The 17,838-nt window shown below is 36.2% G+C and overlaps 1 protein-coding gene across 4 annotated transcripts in view; it reads left to right on the forward strand.

The window, feature by feature from the left end:
- LOC131065118 (uncharacterized) overlaps window positions 1–8,570 on the forward strand; it is a 32,184-nt gene extending 23,614 nt beyond the window's left edge. For all 4 annotated transcript variants that reach the window (XM_057999533.2, XM_057999532.2, XM_057999534.2 and 1 more), the window contains 3 exons: window positions 4,336–4,387; window positions 4,498–5,091; window positions 5,227–8,570. In XM_057999533.2, the coding sequence (XP_057855516.2) occupies window positions 4,336–4,387; window positions 4,498–5,091; window positions 5,227–7,974 (3,394 nt within the window). In that variant the 3' untranslated portion in view covers window positions 7,975–8,570. The remainder of the gene's footprint in view (window positions 1–4,335; window positions 4,388–4,497; window positions 5,092–5,226) is intronic.
- The last annotated feature ends 9,268 nt before the right edge of the window (window positions 8,571–17,838 follow it).

Consider the following 17,838-nt stretch of genomic DNA (forward strand, 5'->3'; position numbering starts at 1 on the left):
AATGGTTGATTTAAGATTTAATGTTTTATTATCAATTTTGAGGCTATGGGAGAAATTGGATTGATTGATGCCTATTCAGGACGACAAAGTCAATACGACATACATACTCATTCACAATACATTAATATACTCCAATAGTCAATTGAGAACTATCAACTTGTAATAGTGTGACCTGCAGAGCACTAGTAGTGCAATCCTTCTTCAAGATCCTTTTTGTAACAATGGTATTCTTTATTATCTTCAATGAAAGAAATTGTAATGTTGCTTGAACAAGACAACATAGGTGCAACAAACGTGCACTAGTGAACATCATAATACTTGGTTATTTTGCTCAAAAGAATACTAAATCACAAACTAGATATGATAGACACTAATAGCATGTATTCATATGCACTTAGGTCAGAGTATGTCTAATTATTATAGAAAATTGCAATCATTGACTATGTACCTGAAAAATGAAACACCCAAAAAATCAAGTCGTTACCCAAAGTCTTCTCAAATACCTCAAAACCTTTTTCAGCTCCTTAGTAAATGGTATTGAATCCCCTTTTAAAGACAAGAGATTCCAAATCGAAGTTGTTGTGAGGAGAAGTTGTCTTCAAATTGAACAAATAGCACTAGGCATGCAAACTCGGTGTTTTCTATCATCACAGCATGTTGTAGTTCAAATCTGCAGTGAAACTTGAAGATTTGGTTGTTAATCCACCCATGCAGGCACTAATTCCAAGATTTGGTGTGAACTCGTGCATTTGCATGCCTTGAATTGTAGTTATGGAGCATTATCAACACTTAATGATGATGAAAAACACATTTCTCCAGTAAATTGCGGAAATAAGTGCCCTTCTACACCATTGTGTAAATTCAGGGTCATTTTCCATTTTGGAGATTTTGGGGTCATTTTCCCTGTTATGGAGATGTAGTGGTGCTGCAGTCATTTTCCATTGTGGAGATTTAGGGGTCATTTTCCCCACTACAGAGATTTAGGGGTCATTTTCTCCGTTGCGGAATTCAAGGGGTATTTTCTCAATTGCAGGAATTCAAGGAATATTTTGATTTTCTCCATTGCGAAAATTCAAGTGTCATTTAGATATATCCCTAATGGGGTATAATTTTCGCAGTTGCATAACTTTTTCAATTATAACAAGCATCCCGAATAATGTCTTCTTAGATTTCCAATCCCATAGCTTGGTTGATCTGCATTTGTTTTGAAGCATGTATAATCCTTTCCATCACCCTTGTATCCTCTTTGCCTATAGGCCTCCCAATTGAGGTTGTTATGGAAGTCAAGGTGCAAGCATTTGTAATCATTTACCACTTGTAAGGGGCTTCCCTCAAACTCAAACTTGCTTTTTTTTTCTCAAAGTAAAATTCATGAATTTGGTTTTTCCAATGTTCACTTGCATTCACACTTCCTGACAAAAGGATTCTAGAGCTCTTAGGTGTTCTTGAAGATCCTCAACCGTTTTAGCCAATAGAGCAAGGTCACCAACATACAGCATTAACTTTATCACAAAGTTGGCCAAATGCACACCCTCACCATGTGAATTGACTATCCAATCCTCTAATTTGTCTATGTAGAGCCCAAACAAAGTGGGGGACAACAAACACCCCTGGTTGACTTCAATGTCACTCCCAAAACTCTCGAGAACCCGTTCTTAGTTCTGATTTTCACCTGAACTGGTTCATAACTTCATACAACCTATGGACTGCTACCTTATAGTGTTCTGGAACTCCCAATTATTCCATCCTGTGCCAGATTTTACTTCTAGGAACCATGTCGAAAGCCTTTCTGAAATCGATGAAACAACAAAAAACCTCATCACCCTGCTTTTCACAAACCTTCTTGATCAAATGCCCGAGAGTCATGCAATGGTCAATAGTAGAGTGTCTTGGTCTAAAACAAGCTTGACCATTCACCCTTGTCCTTTCTTTCTCAGGCCAAAGGCTGATCCTATGTTCCACCATACTTCCAAAGAGTTTATCAAAAAGGGGGTTGATCATTATAGGGCGATAGTTTTCTGAATTGTTTACATTGCCATTTTTGAGGAGAGGGATGACAATACTATTTGTCCAATTTGCCAGAAATCCTTCTTGAATTATTGGATTAAATATTTTTGTAATTCCATGCCCCACTTTAGGAATTTAGCAAACCCTTCTTGAATTATTGGATTAAATATTTTTGTAATTCCATGCCCCACTTTAGGAATTTAGCCTGAAGTCCATCCATGTCTTGAGTTTTGCCTCCAACCAACCTTTTAATTCCCACCATTATGTTCTTAGTAGAGGAGTTTAGTTTTAGTGTTAATAATCGAACAACATTGCCCCAAATTACTTGGTCTATTGGAATAATCTACCCATTGAGGATGCTACTTGGGAAGGGCTAGAAATATATGATCCTAGCACTACATTGCTTGTGGGCAAGCAACTCCAAGAAGGGTGGATTTGTAATCCCCTCTTTTTAGTTGCAACATTGAGTGAGCGCTCTGTCAGCAGCTAGTTAGGAATGTTTATTTTTGAAATAAGGTGGTTGAGTCTTCAATCAGAAAGAAAATGTTTCTTTGTGTCTTCTGATTGAGCAGTGGTTGTGTCTTTTAAGCTAGGTTTGGAATAAAGATCGATGTGTGGTTAGGGATTGCCATCAAAAAAGGAGAGGGCTATATAGTTAACTGATTGAAACTGCCTCCAACGTGCGATAACTGCCTAAGATTGTGGAATTTTACTTTGAGGAAGTATAGGAAGTGCTACGGGAAAAAAGGAGGTTTTTTTTTGGAAAATTAAAAGTAAAATTCACTTTGATGCTTCTACAACAGCTTTGGCACACGGCATAAAAACCTCAGGTGTATCTTTGGCAGTTTGTGGCGCAGAACATCATCAAGATTATTAGGGTGCGCAAATTATCATTAGCATCAGCAAGGTGTCAGATTTGGTTGTTCTTGAGTATCAATAGTGTAATTCTTCTTTTCTCTAGAGTATAAGATTAGATAAATTTACTATGTCAGAGCTAATTTTGTATGGCAGTGTGGATTTGTTAATGTCATTATCTAAGTTTAAAGATTATAAAGTTTTCTCAAAATTAACTAGTTTAAGATTTTAGCACATTAATATATATAAAATTAATATCCAAAAATATGAATATTATCAAAAGGAAACAAATAACATCTTTAGTGAATTAAATTAAATTTACTCCATCCCATTTATTTATAATTGTGAATATCTTTGAATAATAAGTTCAACAATACTTGTTTGAATCACAGCACTTGGAAATGTCACTCTCACCCTAGGAATATTTCAATGCTCTTGGTCCTCATAGTTAAGGCACATCCTAACAGGAAATAATTCTTATTAAGAACACAGCATGTAAAACATGCACGACAACACAATCACTCAACAAGCCCTGGCCAGGACAGTCCCAAGTGTACTCTCTACCCCAAGTTGGAAACACTTAGTGTGCCTCTTCTCCAATGCCTATAGCCAATGAAAACCACCTTCTTTCTTTAGTCATCTCCATGCCCTTTCCAAGTTTCACATGATGCTTTATATAACCTTTTGAAGGGTGGTTTCCAAACCATCACACCCTTTCAAAATGGTTTCCTTCTATAGTTTTTTAATAAATACAATTATTCTTTCTATTTAAAAGGGTTTTTGTAAATATTCTATATCAATCCTCAATTCAGCCAAAGGGTCATAATGACCTTTTTCTATCTCCCTTATTATTCCAAAGGGTTATTCCATGGAAGACTAACTTTCTTTTCTCTTTGGGGAAAAATCCCATAACAACCAGGAGTGTCAAGAAGTCCAATCTGCATACTGGGTGCACCCAGTCAGCATATCAGTCTAGTATAGTTAAGTGCTTTTTGTGTGTTTGTACAAAATCCCAAATAAATAGAAAAAATATTTATTGCTAGAATATTTATGGGTTAACTTTTTGTATGCATTTAGCTTATGACATTACAGTAAAAAAGAAAAGTAGGATTTTGTCATTAAGAACTAATAGTTTAAGCACAAATTTAAAAGGTTGAGTTAATTTGTAAACCCACAAACACAGTAGTAAACTAGTTGCTATTTGCAGATATTTTAGAAGTGTGCTTGCATGTCAAAAGATATAACATGTATAAGTGTTCCACAAGTGGAATAAGTACTAGAGTTTATATTAAATAGCATATAGAGTTGGAATTTCGTTGGAAAATGTTTCTGTCAGGTTAGATAGTTTGAAGGGTTACTGAGTACTGGAATTACTGTTTTAGGTGCACTACTTATAATTTTTTTTCCAAGTTTCTCAATTCTGTGGGGCCTAATAATTATAATAGCCTTTAATGTTTGATATATTGCATGCAGAAAAGGTCTTATCAAAAGTATGCTCAGAAAAAATCCAGAACATAGACCCACGGTAAATCCTTGCTTCTGGAAGAAAAGGCATAAGACTTGTAAATGCTAGCATTGTATTGTTGTAATTTTTAAGCATAACACTCTTTGAACTGATCTTGGTAGTTCATGTAGGCAGCTGAAATCTTGAGGCATCCTCACCTTCAGCATTGTGTTGCTCAATGTCGTGCTGAATCTGGATTCATGACTTGTACTTCTCCTGATAGACCAATTTGGAAGGCACATCGTGTTCGAGAGAGCGTCGAGGATAGTCCTCGTATCCATTCCAGTGGCAACAGGGAAAGCTTAAGTTCAAATGGGCAAAGTAGTCCAGGCATTTCCCATGACTGTGAAGGAAATAATGGAGATACATTTCATAGTGATAATGTGATTGATTGCAAGGAGGCTGAGGATCAATCATGGGCATTTATCACTTCCGAAAATCAAATATTGAAGGAAGAAGATGAGACAAAACTGTTACAACTGCCACAGAGAGAAAACGTGCATAAGTTTGATGGGAAACAACTGAAACCAGAGAAACGCCCATTACTTAATTTAAAAGATGATGCAAAAGTTCCAGCAAACTCCTCTCCATTGAGAAGCAATCGTATAACCCGAGCTGTAGCCACCACTAACCCAAGGGACAATTTAGACAAGATTGGGACTCCACCAAAAGTAAATGCAGATTCCACTAAGAAGATCCAGCCAACACCATCTCCAAAGCATTTGGTGAGCTGTTAGTGTGCAATTAATGTTTCTAGATGAAAGGCTTACAAAATGCAATATTTTTTTCTAGAACTTATTTTTTCAAATTGAATTTATGCATTTATTTTAAATTATGGCTCCTTTCCAATTCTGGTGCAGTCACCTAACATAGAATCATCCCCAAGGAGTAAACTTAGACATGAAGTCACAGTGCCGTTGGAGCAGACTGCACAAGATAGACATGGTGCTGGAAACACAAAGCAGCGCCTGCCATCCACATCTACAGCTCAACGAAGGTCACCACTTGCAAACCCCGCAAAACCATTGGGTCCTGTAAGGAGTTCATCCCCACTGAATGCTCGTAGATCTCGTCCTTTGAATGAAATTAAAGCATCTGACAAAGACGAAGTCTCTACTGTAGCTAAAATTCATTTTCCATATCCTAAAGCTCAAAGGATATCCACAAAATCACCTCCACAATCTCCAAGTTTAGATTCTGAAGAATTTTCAGATGTTCAAGAGGTGCATCAAGATCCAGCAGAAAACTTTCATTCACTTGAGTCCCAGAGAACGCCAAGACACATTGGTCTTCTTGTTAATGCTGCAGTTTCCTGTGAAAATAATGATTATCAAATGGCGATTTCTCAGGCTATTTCAGCTCAGAGGTCATTACCCAAGGAAACCTTTGTGTCCAGAAGAGCAGAAACTGATCCACATCTTTCTGTAAATCAGGAAACATTGAAGGAGCCTTACCTTGCATCTACCACAATGATTCCCAATGAGATGCGTGATTTACATCAAATGACTTCCACTGATGTCTCTGGGAAAACAAGAAAAGAAATGTCTCTGCATCCTCTTGAATCTCAAGCAGTGTCTATCAGTTCAAGCACTTCTGCTATCCCTGCAATTTCTGCCTTGAGTTGTGTACAAATTCAGACAGAAACTGTAGAATCATATCCTCTTGTTTGTAGTGAAAATAACCAACCTGATGTACAGAAGTTGTCATATAATGATGTCTTCATTGCAACAGAGAAAGAAAATGTCAGTTGTGTAAGTCAGGAAATACCATGTTCTCCATTTTCTAAATTTGCTATTGGAAAGCTCCAATTTGTTTCAGAGCCTACAATAGTAAAAACTATTGAGGCACAGGAAAAACTCAATGACCAATCTCCTCAAATGCAAAATATTGCTAGGCAATATTGGGGTACTTTGAACTCTCAAAGTGCCAAAGCAGTTCCTTGTTCGGTAAGGACATCAGAAGATATTCTAGCACAAATGGAGGTAAATGACCTCACTCCGGCATCGAAGAATATTTTGAAACGGTTTCCTTCAATGGGAAATGATGCAACAGCACAAACAGTCCCTGTTACAGAAGACAATATAGATCTACCCATACCAGCGAGGGAAGGGAGCCAACTACACCCTGAAATTTTGGTGCCATACGGACAATGTCCTCTTGATACCTGTACAGATTCAGTTGTCACTCATTATACTCAAGGATATATTTCAAAGGATATGCAGAAAGATAATGTAAGGCCTTTTGAAAATAAAGATCTTGCATCCCAATCTTGCCCTTCTACTGTTAAGAATTCTCTAGGAATTTTTCATTTACAGAATGAGATAGCTGAAACCACATTTACTGTGAAAGAGCAAGAAACTAATCAATCTGTGAATGAGCTAAGTAATGCAAAAGATTGCGTGGTTCCTTCAACTGGGAATGTGAAAGTATGTTCTAATAGCCTTGAGGAGGGTATCCAGAAACGTAGTCCAAGGTTTTCTGAGATTACAACTCTTCCATTGCAATCTCTGCTGCCTTCTACTGTTCAAAAGGGTACTGGAATTCCTGATATACAGGAGATAGCAGGCACTGTCTCTACCAAACATGGCCAACTATCTAATCAACATGTTTGTGTATCTCAAAATGAAAAGTTTCCTGCAGTTTCTACTAATGAGAATGGAAAAGTATTTCCTGATGTACGGGTGCTGTCTAATACCATGGGTGTTCAAACTGAACAGAAAATGTGTGCAAGCAATGGTGATTGTGTAACACCAGAAAGAGAACCATCATATATGTCAGCCCATAAGCAAGATCAAATGCATGTGATGGGAGATGACCAGTCACCTGATGTATCTGTAAATGCTCCAAGGTTGGATTTAATGCCGGAATTCAAACTCTCGACATCATCTTCTTGTGAATCCAGACCACAGGATCATGAAGAATTTCCAGTCAAGGAAGTTCCTGGATCAAAGTCGGATAACTGCATGGAATTTCACAGATTTTCTCGATGTGCCAGTGAAAGAGACAATGAGTCATGCTCATCATGTTATAGCAGACAATATTCTGATTGTGGTACATCCTCAACTTCTACAAGTCATGATAAATTGCCAAGATCATCATATCAAGAAAATGATGAGGAATACAAAACCCAGGAGAAAGGAACCATTCAGATTAATGAGAAGTTGCCTGTAAATGTGCAGCAATCCTTCAACGATGTGATACATGTGATCAGGCACAGCACCTATAGGATTGGTGGAGACCAAAAGACAGTAGAGTCTGTAGAGATGGATGTGCCCAACTCATTTCAAGATATGAAAAGGGATGCCATGGAAGGAAAGAATATTCATTCTGTTAATAATGTGTCAACTCATTCCCTTTCACAGCATTCACAGAATACTCCCCGCAGAGATGATGATTATCAATTAAAGAGACTTGATGTACGATCTTATCGTCAAAGGGCAGATGCTCTTGAAGGTCTGTTAGAACTGTCAGCCCAGCTGCTTCAGCAGAATAGGCTGGAAGAACTTGCTGTTGTGCTCAAGCCTTTTGGAAAGGATATTGTTTCATCAAGAGAGACAGCTATTTGGTTGACTCAGAGCTTGAAAGCAATGAAAGGTGATGAGCAGTAGAGGGGATCTATTGGCACAATTTCAAGAGAGTAGTTTGGAAGAACTTGTGCTCAAGCCTTGTTGGAAAGGATATTGATTCATTAAGAGAGACAGTGATTTGGTTGACTTCGAGCTTGAAATTAGTTAAGGGTGAGGAACACTACAGTAGAGCTGTAGCCACAACTTCAGCAGTGGGTTGGAGGAGCTTGTTTATTGTTCAACTAGAGAGATGGGCATTTTCTTGACTCAGAGCTTTGTAGCTGTGAAGGGTGAGGAAAACTACAGTAGATCCAGACTGGGAGATGATTCCAGGTTGAAAATGATGCCAAAATTTTTATTCATGTTATACTTTTAGCAAATTGCTGAAAGTCCTGAATTCAATGTACCTATTCTGATGGCAGATGGGGTTCTTGTATCCTGCATCAGATGGATGGGGTTCTTGTATCCTGCATCACGTCATTGTCTAGAATTGTGACAATAATGTGTATGTACAGAAACTTGTTTTATTACATTGATATTTTTCTTTGTTTTGCATTGTTCAAAGCAGAGTCTGTAATGTCTGAGTGATACTGCCTCAGGGTTCTATTTTAATTAAAATGCACATACGTTCTTGCTTATGGCTTTTATGATTAGTCTTATCATTAAATGTGTTGCTTGCAGTTTCCAGCGTCTCATACTGTGTGCAAGTATGGAGGAATTTTTTCTACATTGATGATTCCATTTGAATTTTTTAGCAGCTAGGTGAAGTATTTATGTGTCATGGTTTGTGAGAAGTGATAATGATTAACAATGCCGTCATCCCATTTGCTTTGTTTATTGTATGACGTTTCTTTTAAGCTATTTTGTTCTTCCAAAACCACTAGTGTCACTGATTCCATCATTGGCCTACTACTGTTGGCAGTGAAAAGTGATTTTATGACTAATTATGCTGTATGCTGTATATTCTCTGTGAAGAACAAGTCACAAGCGTTGAGTATCATCTACTCCAGTAATACTGTTGAACTTTGCACTTACAATTAGGGCTCATCTAATCTGGTATGTAACATGAGCATATTCTTTCTGCATTTGGAAAATCAGGAGCTTGTACTTGTAGTTTGAGAGGATTAATGTATGTTGAAGTGTGCCATGGCTTCTTTTCCCAGAAACAGTTGATAGGGCAGCAGGTCATTATTGTCATCTATATTATGTTGCAGTTCCAAAGCAAACTGACCACTTCATGTATTTTGTTTTCTGTTATTTGGAACAAAATGTGACTGGGAAAAACACGAGCATCTCAGATCTACAATGTGCATCTCATGCATAGTGGAAGCAAGTAAATAAACCTTAATCAACTTTCATGTAAAATAATTAATTTTCTTCTGAACAAAAATTGCCGCTTCATATATTTAGTGCCATACTAATGTATAAGAATCCATCATCAGGAGAAGTATCTTATGTGATTGCGATATTCCTACAAGAGCTCTCAATTTTTAGTATTACATTTTAGGATTTAAGGTATTTTGGAGACTCTTTGCAAAGTATTATACTAAATTTCAAAATTTATGATCTATTTTATTATTCTGAATTATTTTGCCTTTTTATTATTTTTTAATATTTTCTAATCTAATGTTTGATATTTGATTATGAAATGTGATCTAAAATATTGATGTAAAAAATACTCAAAAAGCTAAAATCTAGAAATATACAGGTTAAATTGAATTTTATCAGAAACAAAAATGACTTGCCACTTATACTGAATAGAGTGATACTATTTTGATGTTGGAAGAAGAATTACTGGAATTGCCTCACATGTATATTAGAGAGGGATTATATACAATTGTTTCCCACCATTTTCATCGGCCATATTAGTGATACGATGAGAGCATTGATGGTTATCATTGAGAACTTTACATTTGTGAAATATTGAAGAAATAAAATATTTGAAACAAAAAAAAATTGCAGCAAATAAAAACACAAATATATTGTATATTATCAGCAGACAAATTGGATATCAGTTTACTTGTTTCTTCTTACCCTAGTGGTAGAATAACTGCTGTATTTATTGATTTCATACAGCTTTAGAAGAACTTACAATGATTTGTAAAGTTCACTAAGAGAAAAATCTAGAAAGAAAGAGAAGGTTACATTCAATAAATATATATTATCTCCGTCATACCCCCATAATGTTTATTTGGAGAATATCACAGCATTTATTTTATGAATAATTATATAGCAATTTTCTTGTGATATAACATATGCCAAGTTTAACAAATTTTACTTAGGCAATGCTTTGGCAAATATGTCAGCAATTTGATCTTCAGTTCAACAAAACTTTAACTTCACCACTTGATTTTCAATCAAGTCACGAATAAAGTGATGATGCACTTCCATGTGTTTGGATTTAGCATGATATACATGATTTTCTGTTAGCTCGATGGTGCTTTGATTATCACAAAATATAATAGTTGGACAATCTTGTGATGGATGTGTTCCTTCAAGTAGTCTTCTAAACCACAGTGCTTCTTGAGATGCCTTTGGCAAACCAATATGTTCAGCTTCTGCGGATGATAGTGATACTCTTGATTGCTTCTTACTGCTCCAAGAAACTAGTCCTAAGCCAAGATGATATATATGTGTGTTAATTTTTTGTCATCGATGTCACCTGCATACTCAAAATTTCTTTACCCTACTAAAGTAGACGCTCCTCCATATTTGCATTCAATTCCAAGTTGATAATTACTTTGAATGTATTTTAGTATTCTTTTAGCTGCTTTCAATGTTCAATGTGTGTATCTGCCATGTACCTAGATACAATGCCAAACTGCATATGTAATATTTGGTCTAATTATAGTGAGATGCAAGTGAATTCTAATAAATTGCCCATACAATTTGCATTCCACCTTTTGAGTGGAGTTAGCACTCAATTTTAATCTGCTTTCATATGGTGTACTAGATGGTTTACACTAGATCATATTAAATTTTCTCAATACATCAAAAGCATATTTGTTTTGAGAAAGCATGATCCTTCCTTTATGTCATACTTGCATACCCAAAAAATAGTCAACCCTTCATCAGTTATTTTAAAAGCTTGTTTGAGTTGACCCTTGGTGTCTTCAGTATATTGTGTGTGATATCTTATAATGATTAAATCATCTACACAGTACAATAATAACAATTTTAGCATCACTATGCTTTACATACACATTTGAATCAACTTTGCTTCTTTTAAATCTTGCGTTTATAAAATATCCATTTATTTTTGAGTACCATACCTTAGAAGCTTGTTTAAGACCATAGTGATATTTTTACAAATCTTGGTGGTGTTGCATGCAATTTTCTTCCTTTAAACCATCATGTAGAAATGCACTGTTTCCATCCATTTGATAAATTTTCCAACCAAATTTTGTAGCTGAAGCAATTATTGTACAAATGGAAGTCAATTTAGCAGTTGAAGAAAAGGTTTTAGTATAGTTAATACCTTCTATTTGTGAGAAGCTTCTAGCCGCTAGCCTTGTGTTTTTCAATAGCTCCATCTGATGTAAACTTTATTTCGTAGGTCTACTTGCAACCAACTACAATTTTACCTTTTGGAAGAGTTATCAATTCTCAAGTTTCATTTTTAATCAAAGAATTGTACTTACCTTGTATAGTTGCTTCCCATTCATCTTTTCTTTTTCCTCCCTCATATGTACTTGGAGTTTGAACTTGCATCAACATAAGCATAAGAGAATAGTTAACAAAAAATATTACGAGGGCCTTCATGGTAGATTCCTTGAATGCTTCTATTCTTATGCCGTCGTGATTACTTTCACTTGATACTTAAAGTTGTGTCCCTTCTCCTATAGAAGATGGCACCTTTATTTGAATCATTAGTATAATAAGACTTATCTTCTTCAAACAAGATAGAAAAGGAAGATGATGTAGGAGTATTATCACTTTCAATATCTTCATCAAACCATAAATTCCTTTTGATATGTATTTCCCTTGTTTTAGGATTATATAACCTACATCCTTTCGATTCCTCACTATACTCAATAGTTATGTACTTCTCACTCTTCCTATCTAACTTGTTCCTTTTTTCATTAGGAATGTGGGCATAGACATTACATCCAAAGACCAGAACTGAGACACTACATGCTTTCTACCACTCCATGCCTCTTTTGGTGAAATGCTCATAATTGCCTTAGGAGAGAACAAAATCTATATTGTAGTTTGAATTGCTTGAGCCCAAAATTTAGTTTCTATATTTCTCTAGTGTAACATGCATCTAGCCATTTATAAGATAGTTCTATTCTTTCTTTTTATAACTCTATTTAGTTGGGGTGAGTAAGAAATAGTTGATTTCTTCTTTATTCCATATTGCTTTCAAATTCTAAGAAATCTTTATTTATATATTCAATACCTCTATCTGTCCTTATTATCTTTGGAGATCTTCCACTTTTCTTTTTAGTCAAAACCTTAAATTCTTTTAAGTTATCAACCACTTCATTCTTATTTTATAGAAAATATGCCTAATTTCTTCTAGTATAGCCATTTATGAAAGTGAGAACATATCTTGATCCTACGAGTGATGGTGTTTTAAATGTACCCATTATATCACTATGAGCCCAATGTAAAAGAGTTTTTGCTATCCACGATTTTCCTTATGGGAAGCTTTCCATATGTTGCTTTCCCATTGCACATCCTTCACACACCTTGTGTTTTGGTGACATTTTTGGAAGTCTAAATACCATATGTAGCTTCTCTATAAGCTTGAGGCTTTGATAGCTAACATGTCCAATATTCTCATTGCATAACCTACTCATATCAACATGTTTGGCACTAGAACAAATGCTCATTTCCACATTTACAAGTAAATCGCTGAAATTTATATAATCCATTTTCCACTAACAATTGTAATCACTTTATAGTTATCATTCACATCCTTGAATAAACATTTGTCATTTTAGAACTCTATCTTATATCCTTGATTTGCAATTTGAGATACTAAAAGATTTGTTTTCAATTTTGTAACTAGCTTCATGTTTTTGAACACACCATTATCAACTTGTACATTTTCAATTCCTTTAACTTCCAAAGCATTACTATTTCCTAGATGTATTTTCTTTATAGTGTTCTCATTTCTTAATGATTTAAATTATTATTTCTTATTGTGAGACATGTGTTGTGTAGCACCATAATTCATAACCCAATCATCATTATAAGAATTATTTGCTTTAAGTTCAACATAAAAAGCCTTGGTGGAAGGACACTACTACTAATCATTCGATGGTCAAAGCTGCTAATACTGATGACTCCTCTTAGGCTGATGATGACTCCTCTCGGGATGAGGTAGTGCCTCTCATTGTTGTTGAAGCAACTGTTGAACCCCTCAATCCTATTGACTTGGCCTCCTTTGGCCCTATGACTGCTGCTCCTGCTCAACATCATCGATCCACTCTTGTCGTATCTGCTCCTGATGCTGTTCTACTGCAGTAGCCTGTTGCCATTATGTTGTAGCAACCTGCTGCTGATGCTAACTATAACTCTACGAGGCCCTCCCCACCCAATCCTTCTTTTGATGGTCTTAATGATAGTATTGCCTGGACTATGGTTCGTCGCAGGTGAAAGGGAAAATCTTCCCCCCTCCCCCAAAATTTCCTTGGCTCATATGATTCTCCCCATCTTTGAGATGGGTTCTGGGTTGTTGCAGGTTTGATAGGTTTTTCACCTATCCCTATTTTGTTGTTTCCTTTACTACCTTTGGGCTGTGTTTTTTAAGGGTCAGCACCCTTGTCTGTTGTTTGTGTAAAATTGATAGTCTTGGCTATGTTAAGGGTCAACGCCCTAGTTAACATTGCTTTATTAATCAAAAACATAAAGAGCCTTACTTTTATAGTTAAAGGTTTTTGTAAACTTGCTTTTCTTCCTTTACATATCCCTAATCCTCTTATAAACTCATTTGCTTTGTGGCCTAGCTTACCACAATAATTTCATTTCTAATTGTATTTGTTCCTACTATCATTATGTTCCTTAGATGGAGTGTACTTGGTTTCATGCTTTCGATTCCTCTCTCTTGGTTGATTATCTTGTCTTTTTCTAATTTCCGTAGTTCATTGTGAAGGCTTGAGGCTCATCACTAAATGATGGCTTGACATTTTTCTTCCTACACTAGCTTAAAAAATAACTTTTCATATTTTATATTATTTATTAGAATATCTAGACCTCTTACAAATGATTGATAGGATCCTCCAATATTTTGTAAGATTATCTGCACAACATCTTTATCATCTATATTCTTTCCAAGAGAAGTAAGTTCATTTTTATTTTCCTTTAAATTTCTTAAATGAGGGGCTAGCTCTTGTGAATTTGATAATATCATATTATACAATTCTGTAGTGAGAGTTAGGATTCACATATCACCTAAATTTACATATGTACTCTTCAAAATAGCCCATACTTTGACTTCAATCCTCTCATTGTGAACTTATGGAATAACTCTTAGAAAGTGCAAGTTTCATCATTGTTGCTACCTTTTTTTCTCTTTTATCCCAATATTCTTGCCTTTTTTCAAGGCTTTCTAGTCTTTGTTCACTACCATTAACAATTTCATATAAATTTTGAAGTGTTAGAAAGTCTCCATACGAGACACCCAATCCTAATAACTTTTTCCATTTAATTTAATTGTAGTTAAATAAATTCCAATGGTGGCCTGTTATGCTAAATTTCGTCTTTTTGAGATGAGAATATAATAAAAAGTAACCTTTAGATTCCTTTATGCACAATTTTTTGTTTTAATAAAGCGACTTTTAGAAAACTTGAAATTTCTTACCAATTTTTATATTGATATTCTTTTATTTTCTACAATCTCACTCACTTCCTTTGCCAAAAAAAATGCTAGTCCTAATCACAATTGAATCACGACCTATATAGTTCATAGTCTACTCTACAAAACACACATATTACTGCCCAAGATTTAAAGATGCTCTGATACCATATTAAAGAAAAAAAAAGAAAAGAAAAAAAAAGTGGAGCAAATTAAAACACAAGTAGATTGTATATTATGAAGTGACAAATTGCATAGCAATTTGCTTGCTTCTTACTATACAATGGTAGAATGGATGTTGTATTTATAGATTTCATACATAACACTAGAAGAACCTACAATGACTAATAAAAGCCTCTATGAAGATAAATCTAGAAAGAAATGGAAGGTTACATATGTTGAAATGTTTTTGATTAAAAAGTAGCATTGACTAGAGTGTCGACCCTTTACATAGTCGAGGACTATCCACAAAACAAAAATACAAAACTAGCTAGGCAGACAAAGAAGGCCTGCAAAAACAACATAAACACAACCCAAATCGAGGGGGGACAGAGATATTTGAGCCAATTTTGAGGGAGAGAGGGCCTACCCTTCTGCCATCTACGAACTGCCGTTCAAGTGATAGAATCATTAGGGTCCTCGAGATGGAGATCTTCCGGAAGGGAGTCAATAGAAGGTGGACTTGTAAGAGTATCCATGGGCTACAAGGAGGTCTGATGGGGTTTATCTAGTTTGCTCAACACTTCACCTAGCTGGTGTTGCTCAATCGCACCAACTCACTAGGCCTAGTTGCTCTCTAGACCTTCAAGTCCTTCTCAATCTCTTCTAGGGCTTGATTCTTGTTCTTTCTAAGGTGGTTGCTTCAATTGTCTTGACTAGGAACCCTACCAATTCACTATGCTTCTCAGGTACTCAATTATGGCTTCTTGGCTTCAAGTTGTCAAGATGACCTCCTATCATTGTGAGATGTTGCAGAGGTGTGGAGGTGTCTACTAACATGTTTTTTATGCATTTGAAGTCCATTAGTGGCTTGCAATCAATAGGTTTCTTACCGATCTCAAATTCTTGCCTAGAAAAGGGCTACAAGGAATTAGCCCTAATTAGGCCTCCAAAACTGGTTTTCTAGGGCTTGAGGGAAAACGATTCAAAGGACCCCCAAAAAAGTTTGGTTTTTCTTCAATAATTCATCCAGCCCTAAAGTATTTTTGTGGTTTTAGGCTCTTGTTTGACCATACAATGTGTGAACCCCAAAATCAGGGTTTTGAGGGTTTATAAGGCCTTTAACCGACAGTGAATGGACAAATTGGGGTTTTGGTATTAAATGGATTTTTCAAAGCTTCTCCATGCATAGACAAGTCTGCCTCAACTCCATGAACCCCTCCAAACTCTGAAATAGTGATCTTGCACTCACCCCTGCACTTTACACCACTTTTTCACCTTATTTTCTCTAGCCGGGTTGCTCCTGGACTCGCCTAGAATAAGGTGACACTCACATTAAAGCTCTTCTCTAGCACTTGAACCTACATATGTACACTATACAGAGGGTTGCCCATCATATTCCAACAAGCTGTGATGGCAACACGTGTGGAGCTCATGGGGCAACCATATTTACAAGAAAATTGCTAATTACAAGCCAAAACTGGCTGTTTACAAACTTGAACAAGAAAAAACCTATGTACAGTATCTACAAAGCTCTAAAATGAGACAACAGTACAAAAACACACAAGAGTAACTCAATCCATTTTTGGATCAATGGATTCAATCCATATTCTATTGCAAAATTTAGTAAAACAAGCCAAAATGTTGTCCATAAGATTGAAAATGAGTAGTTTCAGTTGTTAGACTTACAAAAAACACTTCACCAACCTTGGTAAACGTGAAAGAGAGGGTTTATATATATTTCCCACGTGTCGAGTCCTTCCATGGCATTGGGAAATCCCTAACTCCACCACTAATCAATTTTAGGACAAAAGTTGTCATGACAACTTTTTACAACTTTGTACTTTTGCACTTTTTGGTCTCTCCAACTTATAAGACCTATTCCAAATCATCATAAATAACTTTTCTAACATGTCTAAGACCTATTTAACCCTCTCTAATGCTTTTACCAACTTTTGACACTTTTGACCAACAAAAGGCCAAATACCTACTCAAACTCACTATTTACACAAAAATGCAAACCTAAGTAAAATGAACTCAACCTAGACCTACATTGACACAACATACTCACTCTTGGACCCTCCTAGAGTCCTTATTCACCACTGAATTGGCTAGGGTCAGTACAAGCCAAAATTGTGAAAGTTAAATTGCCTAAGTCCTAGGTGCTCCTGCACCAAGGTCGCAAAAGATTGAACATCAACCACATTAGGGGAGACACTAGTAGCGTCCGAAGATTGCACATGATGCAAGGGAGCCACGGGAGTCCCTGGTGGGGCACAACGATCAGGTGGTGACCCCTCACCCAAACTGTTAGAGAGTCCCTCCAAAGCATAAACTGTTAAATGGTCCAGACTAGCATCCTTCCACCAGGTGGGGACCCCTTGTCAACGAGAAAATGAATAGTTTGAGGCCAGGTGACCAGTGACAAAGAATTTTCAGTAGCAGAAGGCGAGGCCCTCAAAATTGAGTCACTGCGTCCATGATCAATCCCCAACCATGAGGACCACATCACAAGGGAGTGGCGAAGCAAGATCAATGTCAACCAAGATATGGGTGAATGTGGAATGGCCCATATAGGAGGAGTCATCATCCACCATCAAGACCAATAGAGTTTCCAATAGCATTGTAGCAAGACTGCTCCCAAAAATGAAGGGGGAGACTCAGAAGACATATCACATATGTTGAAATGTTCCACATACATTCAATAAATAAATATTATCTCCAACATGAGATTATACATTCTCATGTTTGGATAGTTGTAGGTTTCGTGACACCAACTATATAAGAATGTAGTTTTTAAAATATAAGCATTGCCATTTTCTTCATTTAGGAGCACACAATGTTACTAAATCTCTTTGGTAGAAGTGACACATTCCTACACTGGTAGAGGGGGGATCACTGAGTGAAATATTTCATCCATTGCTATCTAGGTAAAGTTAACA

This window comes from Cryptomeria japonica, chromosome 11 (assembly GCF_030272615.1).
Source record: "Cryptomeria japonica chromosome 11, Sugi_1.0, whole genome shotgun sequence".
NCBI classification, from domain to species: domain Eukaryota; kingdom Viridiplantae; phylum Streptophyta; class Pinopsida; order Cupressales; family Cupressaceae; genus Cryptomeria; species Cryptomeria japonica.